The 21228-nt window shown below is 42.2% G+C and overlaps 2 protein-coding genes across 2 annotated transcripts in view; both read left to right on the top strand.

The window, feature by feature from the left end:
* The first annotated feature begins 1353 nt into the window (after positions 1–1353).
* The window catches only part of LOC307045237 (B-cell receptor CD22-like), a 32694-nt gene continuing 12819 nt past the window's right edge, over positions 1354–21228 (top strand). The window contains exons 1-2 of the mRNA XM_079690761.1: positions 1354–1898; positions 3458–3673. Of these exons, the coding sequence (XP_079546887.1) occupies positions 1652–1898; positions 3458–3673 (463 nt within the window). The 5' untranslated portion in view covers positions 1354–1651. The remainder of the gene's footprint in view (positions 1899–3457; positions 3674–21228) is intronic.
* LOC307044823 (limbic system-associated membrane protein-like) lies at positions 3756–7109 on the top strand (the record flags this gene model as incomplete). The annotated part of the gene is made up of 5 exons (XM_079690214.1): positions 3756–3762; positions 4461–4721; positions 4896–4983; positions 5099–5153; positions 5395–7109. 5 exons carry the CDS (start codon positions 3756–3758, stop codon positions 5476–5478), a joined length of 495 nt encoding a protein of 164 aa, XP_079546340.1. The 3' UTR covers positions 5479–7109.

Raw genomic sequence — 21228 nt, 5'->3', positions numbered from 1 at the left:
GATTTGTTTTAAAGTTCGTTTTTAGTGTTACTTGTGATTGGTGGATATTGTGTTGGTCAACGTCATTTGCACTTATCTTAAATATCTTTGTTCAAACAACTTTTACACGCTGTAAACTGAGAATAAGGTTCATTCATGACTGTTCGCTCCTCACCATGGGAACACATTTTGCTTTGTTTTATTTTTAAGATGACCCTGGTTTAAGAATTGCTTTTTGTTTTCAATAAGTTTTAGTGTTTTTAAGGGATATTCTCCCACAAGTCATTACATGCTGTCGATCAACTTCTCTCATGTCGCCATACCTCTGCACCAAACTCTGCAAGTTCACGCTCTGAGTTAAAAGCAGTCTTCTTCTTTTTCTAATCTGTATATCAGAAGCTGCTCACACCACAGTGTTCTGCATTCATTGTTATTTTCACACTTAACTCTGCAGCAACCTGACCACAGAGCGAACAGAGAGGGAACTGGAAAAGGGAAACACACACTACACTTTTCTCATTAATATGATCGCTAATAATTCACTATGAAGACATCTTCCAATCTTTGAGTGCACTGACTATATAACAAAGCTAACACATTGCTTTTTACTTCTACTCTGCCTGGTTTAGTTCAGAAATAACATTAAAAGGGTAATGCAGTATAATTTTCAGCAGTTATAAAGTATGTGAGAAGGAATTAAGATGTGAGTTTAAAATGCTCTTCTGCTCTTTCATAGAAAAAGTGTGTGAAAAGTAAAATGTTTGTTGACGAGTTCATGGCACTTTTCAAACAATTTGTAGACTGTGTACATTAAATAGACACTAGTTCAAACACATTAAAGTGGACCTATCATGCTATATTTGAATAATAGTGTAGGACCATACCTATATAAGGCATATTTATACTTTTTATTTTTCAAAATACCAAACAGATCATGCATTTGAGCCATTCCTCATTTCGCTCAATTGAACACTGTCTTTGCATCATGGGCTGATTCTGTGAGAACAGCACCATCTGGTGGCCTGAAATATGTACTACAGCGTCTCCAGCACTTTCCAACGGCAATGTCCGTTGCTGTCTCCTCCTGATTGGTGGAGTTGGCCCAATAGCCGTAGCGCCACTTCTGTGATGTCATAGAAGTGTTCAAATCTGGATCAGTCTGTATCACATCCGTTGCAGCCCCTTTTTTAGAGATTTGGGTATGGAGGAAAATAGAGAGGGTTATGTTTTCTGACACTTGGTGAGTTCCCTGGAACACCGGGGACACATATTCATGTAGAAAAGACGTACAAAAGTGCATTTTGCATGATAGGTCCCCTCTAAGTAGGAATTATTTATGAGTCAATGATATACTGTATATATCATACAATTATATATTCAACTTAATTTCTAGTTAGATCCTGTAGATGCCTGATGAGTTATTATCAAATAATTGAGAACTTTGAAACTGGTCCGGGAAACATTTACGCACATCATATTGGTCTTAAGGTCCAGTTTGTCTCATTGACTTATTGTTAACCCTAAATCATAATCTGTAATCCTAGTTTCTGATGTGCTCTGTGTTTCAGTGGTTCAGGGTCAGGATGGCTGGGGAGTGACTTACTCTTCTACTGAGATCTGTGCAGTGAAAGGATCGTCAGTGGAAATAAACTGCTCCTACACATACCCATCCATGTGGAAAGGAAGTGATACCACAGTGGAGAAAACGTTCTGGTTTACTCAGAAGAAAAATGGTGAACTTGTAGATCTGGAAACAGCCTCGGAGTATGCAGGTCGTGCAGAGGATCTCTGTGTAAACAACATCTGCACTCTGAGAATCAGAAACCTGACAGAGAGCGACTCAGCTGAGTACATGTTCAGGATCGAAACAAACCTATTCATATATGCCGGTGAACCTGGAGTCCCTTTGTCTGTCAAAGGTAATATTTTAATTAATCTCAAGTATTTTCAAATGTTCCGCATCAAGAATATAATAATATCAATATGTTTGTATGAATGTGTGTTGACAGTTGTGTCTGAAACAGGGGTGTCCAAACAAAATTCAAAAATTCAAAAAGTATAATGAAATATGGCCCACAAATTAAACATCTGCTATTGTTCTTCTTAATATATATATATGTTCAAATATATAGCACAGTATTCATGTGTTAATAATAATTCAATTTTCAAATAAAATCAGTCAATTAAAGTTGATAACATTTTCGAACATATCTTAAGTTCATAAGAAAAAAGCCCAATGACTTATTTACGTAACAACCTTGAAATATACCCTTCAAAATTCTCCTTATTATAATCAATCTGGTGCGTCTGTTTTAAGGAATGAGCTGCCAACACAATACATGAAACCCTATCGGGGAGCTGTGTGTTTTTCCTCATCAATATCAACCATCATTAACCTACATTTGATTGATTTTTCTAACTTTTAACTTATGAGGCAATAAGGGTCATTCCAGAATTGGAGGACAATATAGACACCAACATTTTTGAAAAATGAACCTTTTATTTTATAATTTTTTTTATGTATTTAGGAAAAACAGATAATAAACCATCAAAAAAAGTGATTTGCCCAGCTTGGCATCAAATGTATATTTTCCAATGAAGAATTACCCCTGTTACTCTAATTATAGTAACAGGGTTGAAAATCAATAATAATTTGAGCTTTAACCTCAGGAATTATTGCTAGATGTAGCATGTAATGCTACTTTCAAGGCAATGACAAACTTGGATATCTAATGCAAGAAAGATAACTTTGAAATTAATATGCTTTATTCTGGTAATATCAATAACAGGGTCGAGTGGGTCAGAGTGCCACACTCTTTTACGACTGAAAAGATTGTAAAAATAATAAAAAATAAAAGAGAGGACTTAGTTTTGGTCTACCCATGGCACTAGCACATGGCTTGCTGATGTCACTTCCATTGTGTCATCTGACTTACAGTTTTTTCACTTCCTGTGCCAATCTAAAAAGGTTTGGGTAGTAGGGTTGAACGCATGTTGAGGGACACACCTTCTGTGCAAAATTACTGTTATTTAAAATATGTTTATGATTTAACAAATAGATTTTACCATTACAAGAGACATATATCAATAGAATAATACCAAAAAAAGTACATAAAATCCCTATTTTAAATGTTATATTTGACATGCAAGTTGGTCACCAAGAAGCGGGGACAAGAGAAAAATGCCATTTTAGGGGATGTTCGAGAGCTATTTGATCATTTAAATAATATTTTGAAACCACTTTTTCTACAATTTTATACACATTTTGTCTCAGGACAAGTATGTTTAACACAACAAGTGCATGTTTTAGCCTTTTGGGCATGGATTATTAGATTTTTTATATGGGGGACATGAAATGTCCTCCAATTCTAGTGAGCGGCCCAGCTCTTGGTATATTGTTCTTTATGTGGCCCTCGGTGAAAAAAGTTGGACACCCCTGGTCTAAAATAACATTCCTGTTCCTTCTACTTAAATCCAGGTCTCACGGTGCAGGTGGAAGCCAAATATACTGAGCAGGTAGAGATGAACTGTCAGAACCAGTGTCTTGTACCTGTTAATACTTCCTACATCTGGTACAAGAACGGACAGATCACTCCGGAGTCAATATATTCTACTGGTTTATTCACACTTGGTTCTGCAGACAGATATTCCTGTGCTATTGAAGGATATGAGGACTTCCCCTCTCCTCCAGTGTGTGAGTTTACCAACACACACACTGACATTACAATACCATCACAGTTTCAGACATACCTCTCAGGAGTCTTCTGAATGTTAATATGGACAGTATTTTTTACAGAACACCTAGCTAAACTGTGAGCTGTAAATAGGCCATCTAGTTAGTTAAAACAAAACAATGAAATCGTATACTCACCAAATAGATCACAAAAAAATTGAGTAATGATTAAAGCAATTCAATGATTCAATTGAAATACTAAATCAACACCTGGAAGTCCATTTGGATCAAATTAAATATTTAGCTGAAGATAACAGTGACGTTAGCTTCAGATTAATCTTTGTGTTTTCCAGGTTTCAGGTGCACAATGAATACAAAGACAGTAAAAAAAGCCGCCACCTGCAATGTCATTTGATCAAGATGAAGGCCCACAAGATCATTTAAGGGGGTAAAAGAACAGAAGGGCCTAGTAATAATTAAAGGTAAAAGTTGCCTTCTCATAAACCAGGAAATGTATTCGTATCACCCCCAGTGAAATACATACAGTATATATTTCCATACAGTCTGTTAGTCTGAATGTAATTATATTCATACGCAGATGTTTATTTACAAAACAGAACCAGGAAGTGGGAATGAAAAATAATTGACAGCCTCTCAACTAGAACTGAAGACAGTCAGGACTGTTATAATGTAAAGAGAAGAATGTGTAGAGGCTCAAGGGTCTACATCTAAAATAAATAAATGACATTAAATCATTCGGGATTATACATCCAATAATATCAATTATCTAAACTATTTTCTCCTCCAGACTCTCCAAAGCTTCCCTCTGTGTCAGTGAGTCCCTCTGCTGAGACAGAGGAGGGCAGTTCAGTGACTCTGACCTGTAGCAGTGATGCTAACCCAGCAGCTAGCTACACCTGGTACAAGGAGGATGAAGACTCTCCAAAAGCTTCAGGACAGATCTTCACCATCACTGACTTCAGAGCTGAACACAGTGGGAGTTATTCCTGTGGAGCCCAGAACAAGTTAGGACGTAGTAACTCCACCTTTCATCTGAGTGTTGGAGCAGGTAAGTTCTCTACATTCACCAGACCTGATTCACTTTGTAATATGAAGCAACCCAAGCTTATTCAAAATGTCAGTGTTCAGGGAGGAACCTCCATGGTGTCAGAGGTGGATCACACTGACTATGTGATTCATCAATCTATAGTTAGAAGTATCACATATGTGTTCATGTTTCTAGGGAGTTCAAGAATGATAGTGAATATCATCAGGACGACTCTGGGGGTCTCGATGCTGATTCCTGTGTTTCTCCTGAGTCTGTGGATGAGGTACAGCAATATAAATTCATCAGTTTACCCACCATGCATCATGCATCAAGCTGTAGTTTCAATGTTATGAATTTCATTGTGGTAAAAACTGTATTTGTTGTTGTCCTTAATCCAGGAAGAAGAAAGCTCTGCGCTCCACCACTGAAGCACCTGAACCTGAAGAGATAGAGGTGAGAGAAAGACGCCCTATCGACAAAATGTTCCTGATGTCAAGAGTAGGAATGTGTTCATTAATGCTCGGGAGAGTCTACTCATATTTTAAATAAAACCTGCTCCATAGTGACTGGTAATGCTTTAAACAACATCATCAACTAATCTACTTTGAAACATCATTACAATTATGTTAGGTACAATCTTAAATAATGCGGGTTTCATGAATGAAACCGCCATTTTGTTTTCTTTCCCCATCAGTTGGACTCTGATCCTGAGTATGAGAACGTCTCACACACTGCAGCACAGACAGAAGACACAGAGGAGCAGGGAGACATGGTGTGAAGTCCAGTCAGGGTACCAATACAGGGGTCCAGTTTAAGAGCAATTTAGAATTTAGACATAATAAATAACTTTTGAAAAAATCCTGATCAGCTTCTTGGCTTTCCAGGACCATCTCATTTTACTCCATGCCCACTTTAGATTTAAACACATTTAAATCAACATGAAAACAGAAGCACCCTTCGAGCAACATTTCTCAAGTGTTTCTGTGTTTAATTAAAATAAAAGCCAGCGTCTATATCAAGGAAATTGATCATCGGACAACTTGGAGTAATTTATACACAAAACATCAAGTAAAGGTTTCATTTCATTTCATTTCAATCTTTATTTTGAACAGATTAAAAAAATAACAAATGTGAGAAACAGAATACCGTATTGTTAAAATACAGTATTTATCCACATTCATGATACAAAAAGTCTTCATATTAATAATAATAATTACAAAAACTCACATGTGTCCGAAAGGGAGCAGGAGGAAGCAAATGCTTATTAATTCCCACTCCTTACTTGATCAATGATTGTCCTTTAAATCATTATGCAAGTTATTTACATTTATATTTATACATAAACAATCATTTCTCATCTTCAATCACCTCTCTTCATTCTCATAGTTTTCCCAAAAAAGTGTTTCTGTACATCCTTTAAACTGAATGATGCTTGTGCTTTGTTTGAACTCCTGCTCCAAACCATTCCATAAAGTCACCCCACAGATTGTTATGCTCATACTTCTCAGAGTTGTTCGATGATACCCACCCTCTCTGTCTACGAACAATGTTTTTAATTTCCTAGGAAGTAGATTATGTCTGGCTCTGTACATGATTTGTGCCGTTTTAAATTTAACCAGATCAGTGAACTTCAATATGTGTGACTTCAAAAATAATACTTTAGTGTGTTCAAGATATCCAACATTATTGATAACTCTTAGAGCCCTTTTTTGTAATGTGCATAACGGCTTTGGTTTAAGTCTCAAGTTGCCACTGTGTGTCACCTTAAGGATCAAACGAGACACAGTGAAATAGATTTTAATATAATCTGGGATGTTGCGAGTTGATCCCTTCCTCCCTACTTCCATTCATCTATCCAGCACTTCATCCCTTTATCCTTTCCTCCCTTCTTCCAATATTTCCTTCATCCCTTCCTCCTCACTTTCAGAACTGCATCCCATCATCCCTTTATCCCTTCCTCTCTACATCCCTCCCTCATTTGAACCTTCACCTCTATATCCCTTTAATGCTCCTTCCCATAACTCATTCTTAAACCCAATATCCCTCTTTCCCATGAGCCTTCATCTAAACATCCCTTCATCACTTCCTCCCCTCATCCCTTCGGCCATTCCCCCCCCTACTTCCCTTCACCCCTCCCTCCCTACATAACTTCGACCCTTAATCCCCACATCCATTCATCCCTTCATTCCTTTCTCCCTAAACCCTTCATCAGTTAAACCCTCCCTCTCTAGTTCCATTCATCCTTTCATTTTTACATCCCTTCATCCTCAGTTATTGAAGTAAAGCTTGTTAAAGAGTTTGATGCTGTTGTAATATGTCAATGTTGCTCACAGGTGTGAGCTTGTCGTCTAATATGCTGTGTGTGACCTCCAAAGTGTAATGGATTGCATGTCATGGTTAAAGACTAAAGAGCAGATTATTTATAAAATGTTAAAGTATCTATCAGTGTTGGTCCTGTTCAGTTTCTGATGTTTCACTGTCCTCTAGTGGGGGATCTTAACTGTTGCACATCCAGGCTTCATCACTCAGAGAGCTCCCTCCTTTCTCGTGGAAGTCTCTTTGGGGGCATTTCACCAAAACTATAAAAATATGTATTTCCTATCTCACCTCCAGTGGCATCTAGCCATGCTGATGGTTCATAATGAAGTCTGTTCCATGCTGTGCGGTCTGTTGTCAAATGTTAACGTCTCTGTTAGTAAGACATCTCTGCACACTGCTTTTCTAACTGATCCACTTAAACAAGTCAAAGTCATTTAAAGTATTGTTTTCTAATCAACATCTATCAAACATTGTCTCTCCTACCAGTCCATGTGTGAGTGGTTCATGTTGGCAGGCATGTAAGTTTCCCACGTCTCGAAGTTCTGCATTTCTCAAAATAATTAAGTAACCTGACCACAGAGATAAGAGAGAAGAAACATTACATGTTGCTTTTATCCAAAGCGACTTACATACTCAATACTGTGGACAATCACCACAGGAGCAATTTGGGATGAAGTGTCTTGGGGTTTGAACCTGAGACCACCTGATCCGAACACCAACACTCAACCCACTGCACCACACACCTCCTACAAACCAAAAACAATGAAATGGCATTTTCCATCCTCTCTTATTGTTACGTGCTGCAGTTGGTGCGTGTGTGTGTGTGTCATACTTGCCAACCCTCCCGATTTTCGCGGGAAACACCCGCATTTCTCCCGATTTCGGACAAAATCAGATTTACTCACGACTGTTTCCACTCGGACTTCAATACAGATACACCATTGTTTGGTTTCCATGGTAGCGCGTCTCTTTAGCAGCGCGCGCACCTCAAAGTCTGAGAGGGTGAGGAAGATGAAAACTGAACAAGAATCGACAACTCGACCCTCTGATCACTCCTTTCCTGTAAAATACAGGTCCAGCCCACACATATGCTCCATGGTGCCACAGGCCTTGCCCTTACAACTACAATAAGCATGCAAATGTTAATCTACAGCTCCGGCGATCCACTAGCACCGGAGTCTACAACTGCAGACGCAGCCATCCCCTACTGTAGCGTCACCTTGGATACGAGTCTAAACAGACACACAGGCCATGGCGCTGAAAGGGCGCCCTTTGAGCATCAGATCTGACGACGCTGATTGGCTGAAATTATGTTTCGGCGCCATAGTTTACAGATAGCAACAGTCAGCTTGTTGGTTGCAGCTGCTCTGGCTGAGGGCTCTTTTCTACCGCCCGGACGAGAGAGGGTAATGATACACGCTGCGGCCAGGCAGGAAACATGTGGCTTATCAGTAACTTTAGACATCGTAAAACAATTTTAATCAAGATTTTATTGTAGATTATACATTTTACTGATACCAACTATATAATATTTACCTTGTTCTTTAAAAATAAAAATATTTTTTGGAAATATATTTTTTTATGAATTTTTAATTTTTAATGACAATAAAACATGTGGGAAGAGGGGGGGCGGCGCCCCTAGCGCCCCTATGGACCGGCCGCCACTGTTAATCATGTTCTTCTTCTTATCCTGACTAATTGTCACGGTTTGTGAAACAAGCAGGACCCAAATGCAGATATAAACTGAACTTCCTTTATTTCAAGGCTATGAGATAAATGTACAATGACACAAACAGAACACTCACCGCAGAACTAGTCAGGGAACAAGACGAACCGACCAAGACAGACAGACAACCCAGAACTTAAATACACACCAGACTCAATCACACAACAAGACACAGGTGAGGAGGGAGGAGAAAACACAGGGGCCCAGGTGAACATAATCAGACAATTAGACACACCAGGGAAACTAATGACAAGAGGAAAAACACAGGGGAAAGGACCAGACAATAACCCCAAAGGAAAACAGCAAAAACACCCAAACCTACAAAACTATAAACGTGACATAACATGAGAATCGTGACATAACCCCCCACTCAAGGGACGGATTCCAGACGTCCCAAAAAAACAAAAATACAGCAGGGTGGGTGGAGGGGGTCTGGAGGACGGGTCTCGGGCGGACGGCCCGGGAGCAAGGCAGAGTTCAAAAAAGGGGAATTCGGGCGGACAGCCCGGGGGCAAGGCAGAGTCCGAGGAGGGGTGAAGACCAGACAGCTCCGGTGGCCGGTCAGGAGCCGGTGTCGGCAAGATCCCCCATGGAAGAGGACACAGGACCGGCAGGACCCCCGGCAGGAGAGCAGTCGGCGGAATCCCCAACGAGACAGGACATGGAGTTGGCAGGACCCCCCGCGGAAGAGTAGTCGGCGGGACCTCCAACGGCACAGGACCTGGGGTTGGCAGGACCCCCGGCAGAAGAGCAGTCTGCGGGACCTCCAACGGGACCAGACATGGAGTTGGCAGGACCCCCGGCAGAAGAGTAGTCTGCGGGACCTCCAACGTGACAAGACATGGAGTTGGCAGGACCCCCGGCAGAAGGGCAGTCTGCGGGACCTCCAACGACACTTGAGTGGGTTGGTTCGCCAACAGATCCCGGGGAGCTGGCGTCGGACCGACAGCCAACAGGAGACGAGGTGCTGGAGTCGGCCGGTATGCCGACAAGACACGGGGAGCTGGCGTCGGACGGACAGCCATCAGGACACGGGGAGCTGGCGTCGGACGGACAGCCAACCGGAGACGAGGTACTGGAGTCGGCCGGTATGCTGACAGGACATGGGGAGCTGGCGTCGGACGGACAGCCAACAGGAGACGAGGTGCTGGAGTCGGCCGGTACGCCGACAGGACTAGAGGAGCTGGCGTCGGCCGATGAGTCAGCAGGTGACGAGGAGCCGGAAACATGGCTGTGTGGGCCGGCACTGGAGCCGGAAACATGGCTGTAAGGTCCGGTTCTGGAGCCGGAGACATGGCTGTAAGGTCCGGTTCTGGAGCCGGAAACATGGCTGTAAGGTCCGGCTCTGGAGCCGGAAACATGGCTGTAAGGTCCGGTTCTGGAGCCGGAAACATGGCTGTAAGGTCCGGCTCTGGAGCCGGAAACATGGCTGTGTGGGCCGGTTCTGGACCCGGAAACATGGCTGTAAGGTCCGGTTCTGGAGCCGGAACCATGGCTCTTGGGGCTTGAGCTGCCTGCTTGGCCTTGCGACTCCTCCTCTTAGCAGCCGCCTGAATACTCCGTGGACCTCCATAAGCCAGACGAGTTCCAGAATATGACTCCTGGACAGGAGCAGGAACTGGGGCAGAAGCACGGGCTGACTGCAGACGGAACCCACCGAGGCGTATGGTGCCAGATTGGGAATTGGGAGGCCGGGAGCTAGCATGCCTGGGGCTAGCAGGCCGGGAATCACACACAGGGAGGATCTTTGAAACCCAGCCAGGTAAGAACTTCACCATACCTGGTTTCTCTCTAGCCATCTGGCGCGCCTCCGACAACACAGCCTCCCGCTGCTGAACTCCGGGTGCTCTCTTCCATCGATCTGAGCAGTTAGCCAAAAAAAAGGAAACATTTAATAATTCCGACTCGAACGGATCTGCTGGGCCCATTTCTTGGTCGGTTCGTACTGTCACGGTTTGTGAAACAGGCAGGACCCAAATGCAGATATAAACTGAACTTCCTTTATTTCAAGGCTATGAGATAAATGTACAATGACACAAACAGAACACTCACCGCAGAACTAGTCAGGGAACAAGACGAACCGACCAAGACAGACAGACAACCCAGAACTTAAATACACACCAGACTCAATCACACAACAAGACACAGGTGAGGAGGGAGGAGAAAACACAGAGGCCCAGGTGAACATAATCAGACAATTAGACACACCAGGGAAACTAATGACAAGAGGAAAAACACAGGGGAAAGGACCAGACAATAACCCAAAGGAAAACATGACATGGAAAACAGCAAAAACACCCAAACCCACAAAACTATAAACGTGACATAACATGAGAATCGTGACACTAATATCCTAACAAGTACTCTATAGATTATCATAAAATGGTGTTCATGTATTCATACTTTTAGAGATGTCTTTTGAGTGATTTGTTTTTATGACTTGCAACCTTTGGATGGACTGTCTTTACATTTGGTTCAAATAGTGGCGCTCCAATGATTACTCTTTATTATTTGAAGGATGAGCTTTCATTTGACTACTATTGGATTGAGTGACATGCATCTCCCACAGGATAACATGATATGGTTCAACCTGAATGTTAATATATGCATGATGTTTTCTGATCCTTTTTATTATTCAAATTAATATTCATGAATTAAGTACAAATATACATGTTTGCTCTTGAAAAGCACATTGGGATATTACAGAGGAACATAAGTTAGCTGATGTAGTTGCAGTTCCACACTGCTGCCACTAGGGCGTAGTAAAGAGACGTATTTCATTAATAGAAAACTATTTCCAAGAGCTTGTCAACTATACAGGACTGTCTCAGAAAATTAGAATATTGTGATAAAGTTCTTTATTTTCTGTAATGCAATTAAAAAAACAAAAATGTCATACATTCTGGATTCATTACAAATCAACTGAAATATTGCAAGCCTTTTATTATTTTAATATTGCTGATTATGGCATACAGCTTAAGAAAACTCAAATATCCTATCTCTAAATATTAGAATATCATGAAAAAGTATACTAGTAGGGTGTTCAACGAATCACTTGAATCGTCTAATTAACTCGAAACACCTGCAAGGGTTTCCTGAGCCTTGAAAAACACTCAGCTTGGTTCAGTAAACTAAATCACAAGTATGGGGAAGACTGCTGATCTGACTGCTGTCCAGAGGACCGTCATTGACACCCTCCATCAGGAGGGTAAGACACAAAAAGAAATTTCTCAAAGAGCAAGCTGTTCACAGAGTGCAGTTTCAAAGCACATCCACAAAAAGTCTGTTGGAAGGGGGAAATGTGGCAGGAAACGCTGCACAACCAAGAGAGATGACCGCAGCCTTAACAGCATTGTGAAGAAGAGTCGCTTCCAGAATTTGGGGGAGCTTCAAAGACAGTGGACTGAAGCTGGAGTCCAGGTATCAAAAGTCACTGTTCACAGACGTGTCCGGGAAATGGGCTACAATAGCCGTATTCCCATGGTCAAGCCACTTCTGAACTCAAGACAACGGAAGAGGCGTCTGACTTGGGCTAAGGAAAAGAAGCACTGGACAGTTGCACAGTGGTCCAAAGTCCTCTTTTCAGACGAAAGCAAGTTTTGTATTTCATTTGGAAGTCAAGGCGCCAGAGTCTGGAGAAAGGCTGGAGAGGAGCAAAATCCAAGTTGCTTGAAATCCAGTGTGAAGTTCCCACAGTCAGCGATGGTTTGGGGAGCCATGTCAGCTGCTGGTGTTGGTCCACTGTGTTTCATCAAGCCCAGAGTAAATGCAGCTGTGTACCAAGAGATTTTAGAGCACTACATGCTTCCGTCTGCTGAAAAGCTCTATGGAGATGAGGAATTCATTTTCCAGCATGATCTGGCACCTGCCCACAGTGCCAAAACCACCAGTAACTGGTGTACTGACCATGGCATTACTGTCCTCGATTGGCCTGCAAATTCCCCTGACCTGAACCCCATAGAGAATATGTGGGGTATTGTGAAGAAGAAGCTGAAAGACACCAGACCCAACAATGCTAATGAGCTAAAGGCCGCTATTGAAACATCCTGGGCATCCATAATACCTCAGCAATGCCACAGGCTGATTGCCTCCATGCCACGCCGCATTGATGCAGTAATCCGTGCAAAAGGATTCCCAACCAAGTACTGAGTGCATTAATGGACATTTTCAAATGTTTGATTGTGTTTTGCTGTTATAAATCTTTTTTTTTTACTTGGTCTGAGGAACTATTCTAATTTTTTGAGATAGGATTTTTGAGTTTTCTTAAGCTGTATGCCATAATCAGCAATATTAAAATAATAAAAGGCTTGCAATATTTCAGTTTATTTGTAATGAATCCAGAATGTATGACATTTTTGTTTTTTTAATTGCATTACAGAAAATAAAGAACTTTATCACAATATTCTAATTTTCTGAGACAGTCCTGTAATTCTCTTTTGTGTTTTTACCGACTTTTGTTTTCATATCATTTGTTTTACTTTCTCATGTTCTGTTTTGTATTGATTTACTTTAATAAAAAGGGTGAAATTGCATTTGAACTAATTTCATAAACCGTAAATAATGTCCATAATAATCCTATAACCTATGATTTCAAAAAAGAAGAATTGTATGCGTTTGCTTTAAAAGTTAAACCCATTGAAACAGTGTTTGTCAAGAAACATTAGAACATGAACACAGGAAAGACAGACTGTGACACTGAGTGAAGTGAGTGAGTGAGGGAAGTGTGTGACCACAGCACAGCCACAGTCTTGCTCTTCAAAGACAGAAATACTGATAGCTAAGCTTCAGTTTGTGCTGCATGTTGTAGTTTGGTTTGAGTTCATTTTAATACTAAAACTAAACAGCCATAATTATTATCATCCTGTTCAGTAAATCTGCCTTATGGTTCACAGGTTCCTTCACTACACCTGCAGACTGTGTGACGTCCTCAGTCCTCATAGAGATGAACTGTTATTCTCTTTTTAATTTGAATGCTATTGTCTAGATTCAGTGGTATAGGAAGAACCTCCCTTTAAGTTTTTATTTCCTGAAACAACATTACTTTCCTGTGTAGTGGGTTTTACTGGGGTTTTGCTCATCATGCATATTTATAGTCTAAACAGGAAGTAAATGTGGTTATTAACCTGCCTGATATCCGTCATCTGCTCATTGCTAAAGAGGAAAGGCATCTTTCAACACATGGTTCCTCCTTCACTGTGAGTAGAAACAGTTTATTGATGTAATGATTCTGTATACCTCCTGTGAACATTATTTAATCTGACATGTTTTATAGTCTCACAGAGATGAGAGGAGCAGCTATGAGTCTAACTGCAGCAGCGAGTGGATTAGTTGTCTTCCTGCTCTCTGTGTCAGGTACTCTACATCTACACTTACACTCATCACATGAACAGAGGGGATTCTGGGAAAATGTGGGACTTGTAAAATCAAGTCACATGTGGGAATAAGTGGGATGGATTTGTGTAAAAGGCAAACCTAGCAGAAACATTTTAAATGTAATTGTGTGTAGAATTTTAAAAACACAAAGACGTTACTAGTTTTATTGATGAATATTCTGAAGATCTAGTTACATTACATTTAGCTGATGCTTTTATCCAAAGCAACTTACAATAAGTCCATTCGACCAAGAAGATACAAACTTGAAGAAAACAGAATCATATAAGTACATCAGGTTTCATAGAGCCAAAACATTTCAAGTACTGAACTGGCTTTGTCTTGTCCTGAACTGCCGCTGTCCTTTGCTCCAATCATCTGCATCAAATATCAGTTTGCTTATCACTTTTACAAGCTTTAAAATGAGAATATAGTGTCTGCATAACTGCTCCATCCTCTCTCTCTGTGAAAACATTTTGCTCTGTTTTTTTCTTAAGACGACTTCAAGAATCTCAAACTCTGTTTTTTTTAAGTTTAAGTGATTTAGAGAAATATTCTTATTCTAAGTCTTAACATATTGACTCAACTCTTATGGATCATACCTCTGCACCAAACCCTTCTAGTTCCTTCTCTCCTCTTTGACCTCAGAGTTATATTCCCACACTCTGAGTTAAAAGCAGTCTTCTTATTTTTCTTATCTGTATATCAGACAGAAGCTGCTCTCATCTCAGTGTTCTGCTATCCATCCATCCATCTTCTCCCGCTTATCCGTGGTCGGGTCTCGGAGGTAGCAGTTCCAGCAGAGAGCCCCAAACTTTATTTTCCCTGGCCACATCAACCAGCTCTGACTGGGGGATCCCAAGGCGCTCCCAGGCCAGCGAAGAGATATAATCCCTCCACCTGGTCCTTGGTCTACCCCTTGGTCTCCTCCCAGCTGGACGTGCCTGGAACACCTTCCTAGGGAGGCGCCCAGGTGGCATCCTAACTAGGTGCCCGAACCACCTCAACTGGCTCCTTTCGACGCGAAGGAGGAGCGGTTCAACTCCGAGTCCCTCCCAGATGACCGAACTTCTCACCTTATCCCTAAGGGAGACACCAGCCACCCTGCGGAGAAAACCCATCTCGGCCGCTTGTACCCGTGATCTCGTTCTTTCGGTCATGACCCATCCTTCATGACCATAGGTGAGGGTAGGAACGAACATGGCCCGGTAGACAGAGAGCTCTGCCTTCTGGCTCACCTCCCTTTTCGTCACAATGGTGCGGTAAAGCGACTGCAGTACCGCTCCCGCTGCTCCGATTCTCCGACCCATCACACGCTCCATTGTTCCCTCACTCGAGAACAAGACCCCGAGATACTTGAACTCCTTCACTTGGGGTAAGGACTCATTCCCTACTTGGAGTGGACAGTCCATCGGTTTCCTGCTGAGAACCATGGCCTCAGATTTGGAGGTGCTGATCCCCGTCCCAGCCGCTTCACACTCGGTTGCGAACCGATCCAGTGAGTGCTGAAGGTCGCAGACCGATGAAGCCATCAGAACCACATCATCTGCAAAAAGCAGTGGTGCAATCCTTAGTCCACCGAACCGCAGACCCCCTCCCCCCACGACTACACCTCGACAATCGGCCTGACCCTCCTTTCGAGTACCTTAGTGTAAACTTTCCCGGGGAGGCTGAGTAGTGTGATGCCTCTGTAGACGTGTCAACCATGACAGTCCCTCAACACCGAGAGCCTTCAGCATTTCTGGGCGGATCTCATCCACCCCCGGGGCTTTGCCACTGTGGAGTTGTTTGACTACCTCAGTGACCTCCCCCCGGGAGATTGGTGTCGATCCCCCGTCATACTCCAGCTCTGCCTCTAACATAGAGGGCGGAGTTGTCGGGTTCAGGAGTTCCTCAAAGTGCTCCTTCCAACGCCCTAACACTCCATCAGTTGAGGTCAACAACGTCCCATCCTTACTGTACACAGCTTGGATGGTTCCCTGCTTCCCCCTCCTGAGGTGTCGGACAGTTCTCCAGAACAAACTTTGGTGCCGCCCGAAAGTCCTTTTCCATGTCTTCTCCGAACTTCTCCCACACCCGCTGCTTTGCCTCGGCCACGGCTGAGGCTGCTGCCCTCCGGGCCTGTCGGTACCTTGCAACTGCCTCGGGAGTCCCCCGGGATAACAAATCCCTGAAGGCCTTCTTCAGTCGGACGGCTTCCCTGACCACCGGTGTCCACCAGGAGGTTCGAGGGTTACCGCCCCTTGAGGCACCTAGGACCTTGAGACCACAGCTCCCCGCCGCGGCTTCGGCAATAGAGGCTTTGAACACCGACCAATCTGGTTCAATGTCCCCAACCTCCACAGGAATGCCCGAAAAGCTCCGCCGGAGGTGTGAGTTGAAGGCCTCCTGAACTTGGGCCTCCTCCAGACGTTCCCAGTTCACCAGAACTACACGTTTGGGCTTACCAGGTCTATCCAGAGGCTTCCCCCGCCACTCGACCCAACTCACCACCAGATGGTGATCAGTTGACAACTCCGCCCCTCTCTTTACCCGAGTGTCCAAAACATACGGCCTCAGGTCTGATGATACGATAACGAAATCGATCATGGACCTTCTGCCTAGGGTGCTCTGGTACCACGTACACTTATGAGCATCCTTATGTTCGAACATGGTGTTTGTTATGGCCAATCCATGACAAGCACAGAAGTCCAGTAACAAACCACCACTCCGGTTCAGATCAGGGGGGCCGTTCCTCCCAATCACGCCCCTCCAAGTGTTCTGCATTTATTTTAATTGTTCACACTTAACTCAGCAGCAACCTGACTAACTCTGAGTGAACAGAGAGGGAACTGTACAAGAAAAGCACAGATTTGTACAATTAATAATATTCCTAATCTTTTACTGTTCATGCAGGCATCTTAACACATTGTGTTTGGACTGATGGTCTGGTTTAATTTAGCAACAAAGTCATAAATTAGTATTTGCAGCAGTTATCAACTCCCTTAAAATGAATTGACAGGTGACTTAATGTGCTCCCCTTCTCTAGTGTATAACATGTATATATGTTTTACATTTTAGAAACACAACTTCCATAAAAACATGATATAGTTCTCATGATCAGTTCAGCTCTAGTTAGATAGATTCATGTTTATAATAATGTCTGCTGATAATTGGAGATCTTGAAGTTCTTGTTACAAAAACTCCATAAACTCATTTGTAGTTTGATGCACTGTTTGTTATTAACCAATTGTTAATGTAAGTTATTCACTTTGATTATACTTTCTGGTGTGCTCTGTGTTTCAGTGGTCCAGGGTCAGGATGGCTGGGGAGTGACTTGCTCTTCTACTAAGATCTGTGCAGTGAACGGATCATCAGTGGAGATAAACTGCAGCTACACATACCCATCTACATGGAAAGGTGGTGAAAACACAGTACAGAGAACTTTCTGGTTCACTAAACAGAAAGATGGTGAATCTGTAGATCTGACCACAGCCTCAGAGTATGCAGGTCGTGTAGAGGATCTCTGTGAAAACAACATCTGCACTCTGAGAATCAGAAACCTGACAGAGAGCGACTCAGCTGAGTACAAGTTCAGGATCAAAACAAGCAAAGATGCATTCTGGGGTATTCCAGTCAGTTTGTCCGTCACAGGTATCTGAAAATGTCCTTCTGAGATATTTAACATGTTATTTTAATTTCTATATTTAACATATTGATTGATTGATGTTTTTTTTGTGAAATTCCACCTTTATTCAGATCTCCAGCTGCAGGTGAGCAGATCAGGATTGTCTACTCACCTTCAGTGTCTCAGCAGTTGTCCACTTGGTCATACTTCTTACATCTGGTCTAAGAACAGACAGGAAGTGAAGGAAGACACATCTCCTTATGCAGACTTCAGATATGAGTCAGCAGACAGTTATTCCTGTGCTTTAAAGGGATATGAGGACTTCCCCTCTCCTTCAGTGTGTGAGTTTACTCAAAGTCTTCCACTAACATAATAACATTAACATACAGTATAACATATATCATCATTGCACTCATTTATCTATTTACCCACCAGAGGTCACCAGCAGACATGGCAGTGTGCAAAGACACTGAACCAGGGCTCTAGGTTTTCTGTTTGATTTTAAAATAGGTCAAATATAATCTTGCTACGAGGGATGCTACTAGAAAGAAGAATAAACGGGAATTATGAAGGAAACTTCTTTCATGACATAAAGATGAACACTTTCCCTCAAAGTTTTTAGATTTCTGATAAAGGATGGAATCAAGTGAACCGCCCACTCTGTGTTTTATTAACCCTTAGATGCATAAGTGGGTCTTTTTCGACCCGGTGAGGTGGTTTTCATGAAGTATCTTTTTAATTACATTTTATATAATTTCATATTCCAGCTATTCCTCAAACATGTTTTGGAAATCATGACATTCAAATTGAAAATGTAAATGTTATACATTTAAAGAAATTGTAGTTTTTGTATTTCTACCCCAAGCTTCCATAACTGGGTCAAAAATGACCCGCATGCATTTTCTATGGAATTTCGTTTTTTTCAAAATGTAAAAAATCTTTCTAAAATTATAAATAGTGAAAAATTAAATATAAAATATTTCTAATGTGAACCCAAATATAATACTAAATATTATACAAGTGATTTTTCTTAACAAAAATGACAAAAATAGCATAAAAACACATATTATTCTAAAACGGGTCCTTTTTGACCCACTTATGGAAGAGTGTAGGGTCCAGTCACTCGGGCATCTAAGGGTTAAACTATTTCTCATTTAAAATATCTTCCACTGTGGAATTTAAATGTGAAATATGTTCATGTTATCTCCTCCAGATGCTTCAAAACCTCCCTCTGTCTCAGTGAGTCAGCTACAGGAGATGATGAAAATCCATTCATGTTTACAATCGGCTCCCAAATCTATGTCCAGGGTTTTCAAACCAGAAGTAATATAGGAAACTAAATATATGTAAACAAAATAATTGTTGTTTTAAGCTCAAAACCAGTCAAAAACACTTCCATATTTCAGAAGCACCCACACAAATAACTATGTCTCATTTCAATACTCTATTCAACATGATGTATTTGTAATATTTTGTTGATTTATTGTATTTCCTCTAGATACTCCAAAGCCTCCCTCTGTGTCCGTGAGTCCCTCTGAGATAGAGGAGGGCAGTTCAGTGACTCTGACCTGTAGCAGTGATGCTAACCCAGCAGCTAACTACACCTGGTACAAGGAGGATGAAGACTCTCCAAAAGCTTCAGGACAGATCTTCACCATCACTGACTTCAGAGCTGAACACAGTGGGAGTTATTCCTGTGGAGCCCAGAACAAGTTAGGACGTAGTAACTCCACCTTTCATCTGAGTGTTGGAGCAGGTAAGTTTTATGCGTTCATCTTAAACCACACACTTATCAGCTTGTTTGTTTTCAGTCACATTGTCTGGTAGGAGGCTGAAAAGGAGTGCATGTTCAAATGTACCTTTCCGGTTCGGGATAGAGGTTGTTTCCTTTCTTTCGCATAAGGAAATAATTGTCCCGAGGGTCCAGATTCAGTATGGGGTGCAGTCTTTCCCTTTGTACTCAGAGTGAGAGTTGTGTCTGTTTTTTTAAGCTTATGCCGAGTGCAAGTGCCCTCAGGCTGAGAGATATTCCATCGGTATTGAGAAGGAAATAATGAATGGAGTATAATCACCCTTTCATCACAAAACTAACAATCTCATGAATTTATTTGCATTTTTTTCAGCTTCTTGAACATTGGACAAGTCTTTTTCTATTAACATTACTTTTAAAACAAATTATAGTTTTTTTTTTTAGAAATAGTAAGGTTGAAAATAAAGCAGCCTGTCCTCCAAACAAAACGACCATATAGGTCGATTGTTCAGCTGCTTAATACGACCCAGTCACGTTTTAAAGTGGAGCACCTCTAGCGGTCGTGTAAGAAATAACATGCTCCCATCCATCCATCCATCCATCCATCCATCCATCCATCCATCCATCCATCCATCCATCCATCCATCCATCCATCCATCCATCCATCCATCCTCTCCCGCTTATCCGTGGTCGGGTCGCGGAGGTAGCAGTTCCAGCAGAGAGCCCCAAACTTTATTTTCCCTGGCCACATCAACCAGCTCTGAATGGGGGATCCCAAGGCGCTCCCAGGCCAGCGAAGAGATATAATCCCTCCACCTGGTCCTAGGTCTACCCCTCGGTCTCCTCCCAGCTGGACGTGCCCGGAACACCTCACCAGGGAGGCGCCCAGGTGGCATCATAACTAGGTGCCCGAACCACCTCAACTGGCTCCTTTCGACGCGAAGGAGGAGCGGTTCAACTCCGAGTCCCTCCCGGATGACCGAACTTCTCACCTTATCCCTAAGGGAGACACCAGCCACCCTGCGGATAAAACCCATCTCGGCCGCTTGAACCTGCGATGTACAACATGCTCCCGTTGATTGCAAACGCTACGGAGGGTTGTTTCTTCACAAATAACCTTCTCTGGAAAATCCTAAATTGTGGAATAGTTTGGCCATTAAAATGCTTTTTTATTAGATTTCTAGCGAGAAGTGTATATTGTACTTTTGTAATCTACGTCCAGTGGATGTGTAGGATCTATAGTTTGATAGATATTACGAAGAAGATTTGAGGTCTCGCCAGGATAACGTGTAGAGGCGGCAGCTTCAATGTAAAGTTAGCGTCAACCCTCGCGGGGTGAAAACAGTATTTCCGGTCTCGAAGTTTTCAAAATAAAACCGGAAGTATTCCCCTCACTGTCAAATTATTACACAGTGATATCTGCATTACTCATCCACTAAAAAACATCAGTTTATCCTTCTTAATTACACAATATTGATTGGTTTAAATTGTGTACAATGCTTTTGTGTTCTTAACCTTCGATTCGGAGAAACAAATAGTTTTTTGGGAGTTTAGACACTACAGAGTTTCTGAAGACACTACACTACCCAGAATCCCCAGCTATCGTTTGGGACTACAACATCCGCCTTGCTTTACAAACCCCGTGATTAGTCCTCAAGCTCTGTGATTGGATTTTGGAGTGGCAGTGCGCAAGGTTACGCCGAGCTTCAAACAGCTCTTTAAAATGGAATGGAACGACGGCAGACTTTCCAAAACT

This window comes from Notothenia rossii (genome assembly GCF_949606895.1).
Source record: "Notothenia rossii genome assembly, chromosome: 1".
NCBI classification, from domain to species: Eukaryota; Metazoa; Chordata; class Actinopteri; order Perciformes; family Nototheniidae; genus Notothenia; species Notothenia rossii.
This window is presented reverse-complemented; position numbering and strand designations above follow the sequence as displayed.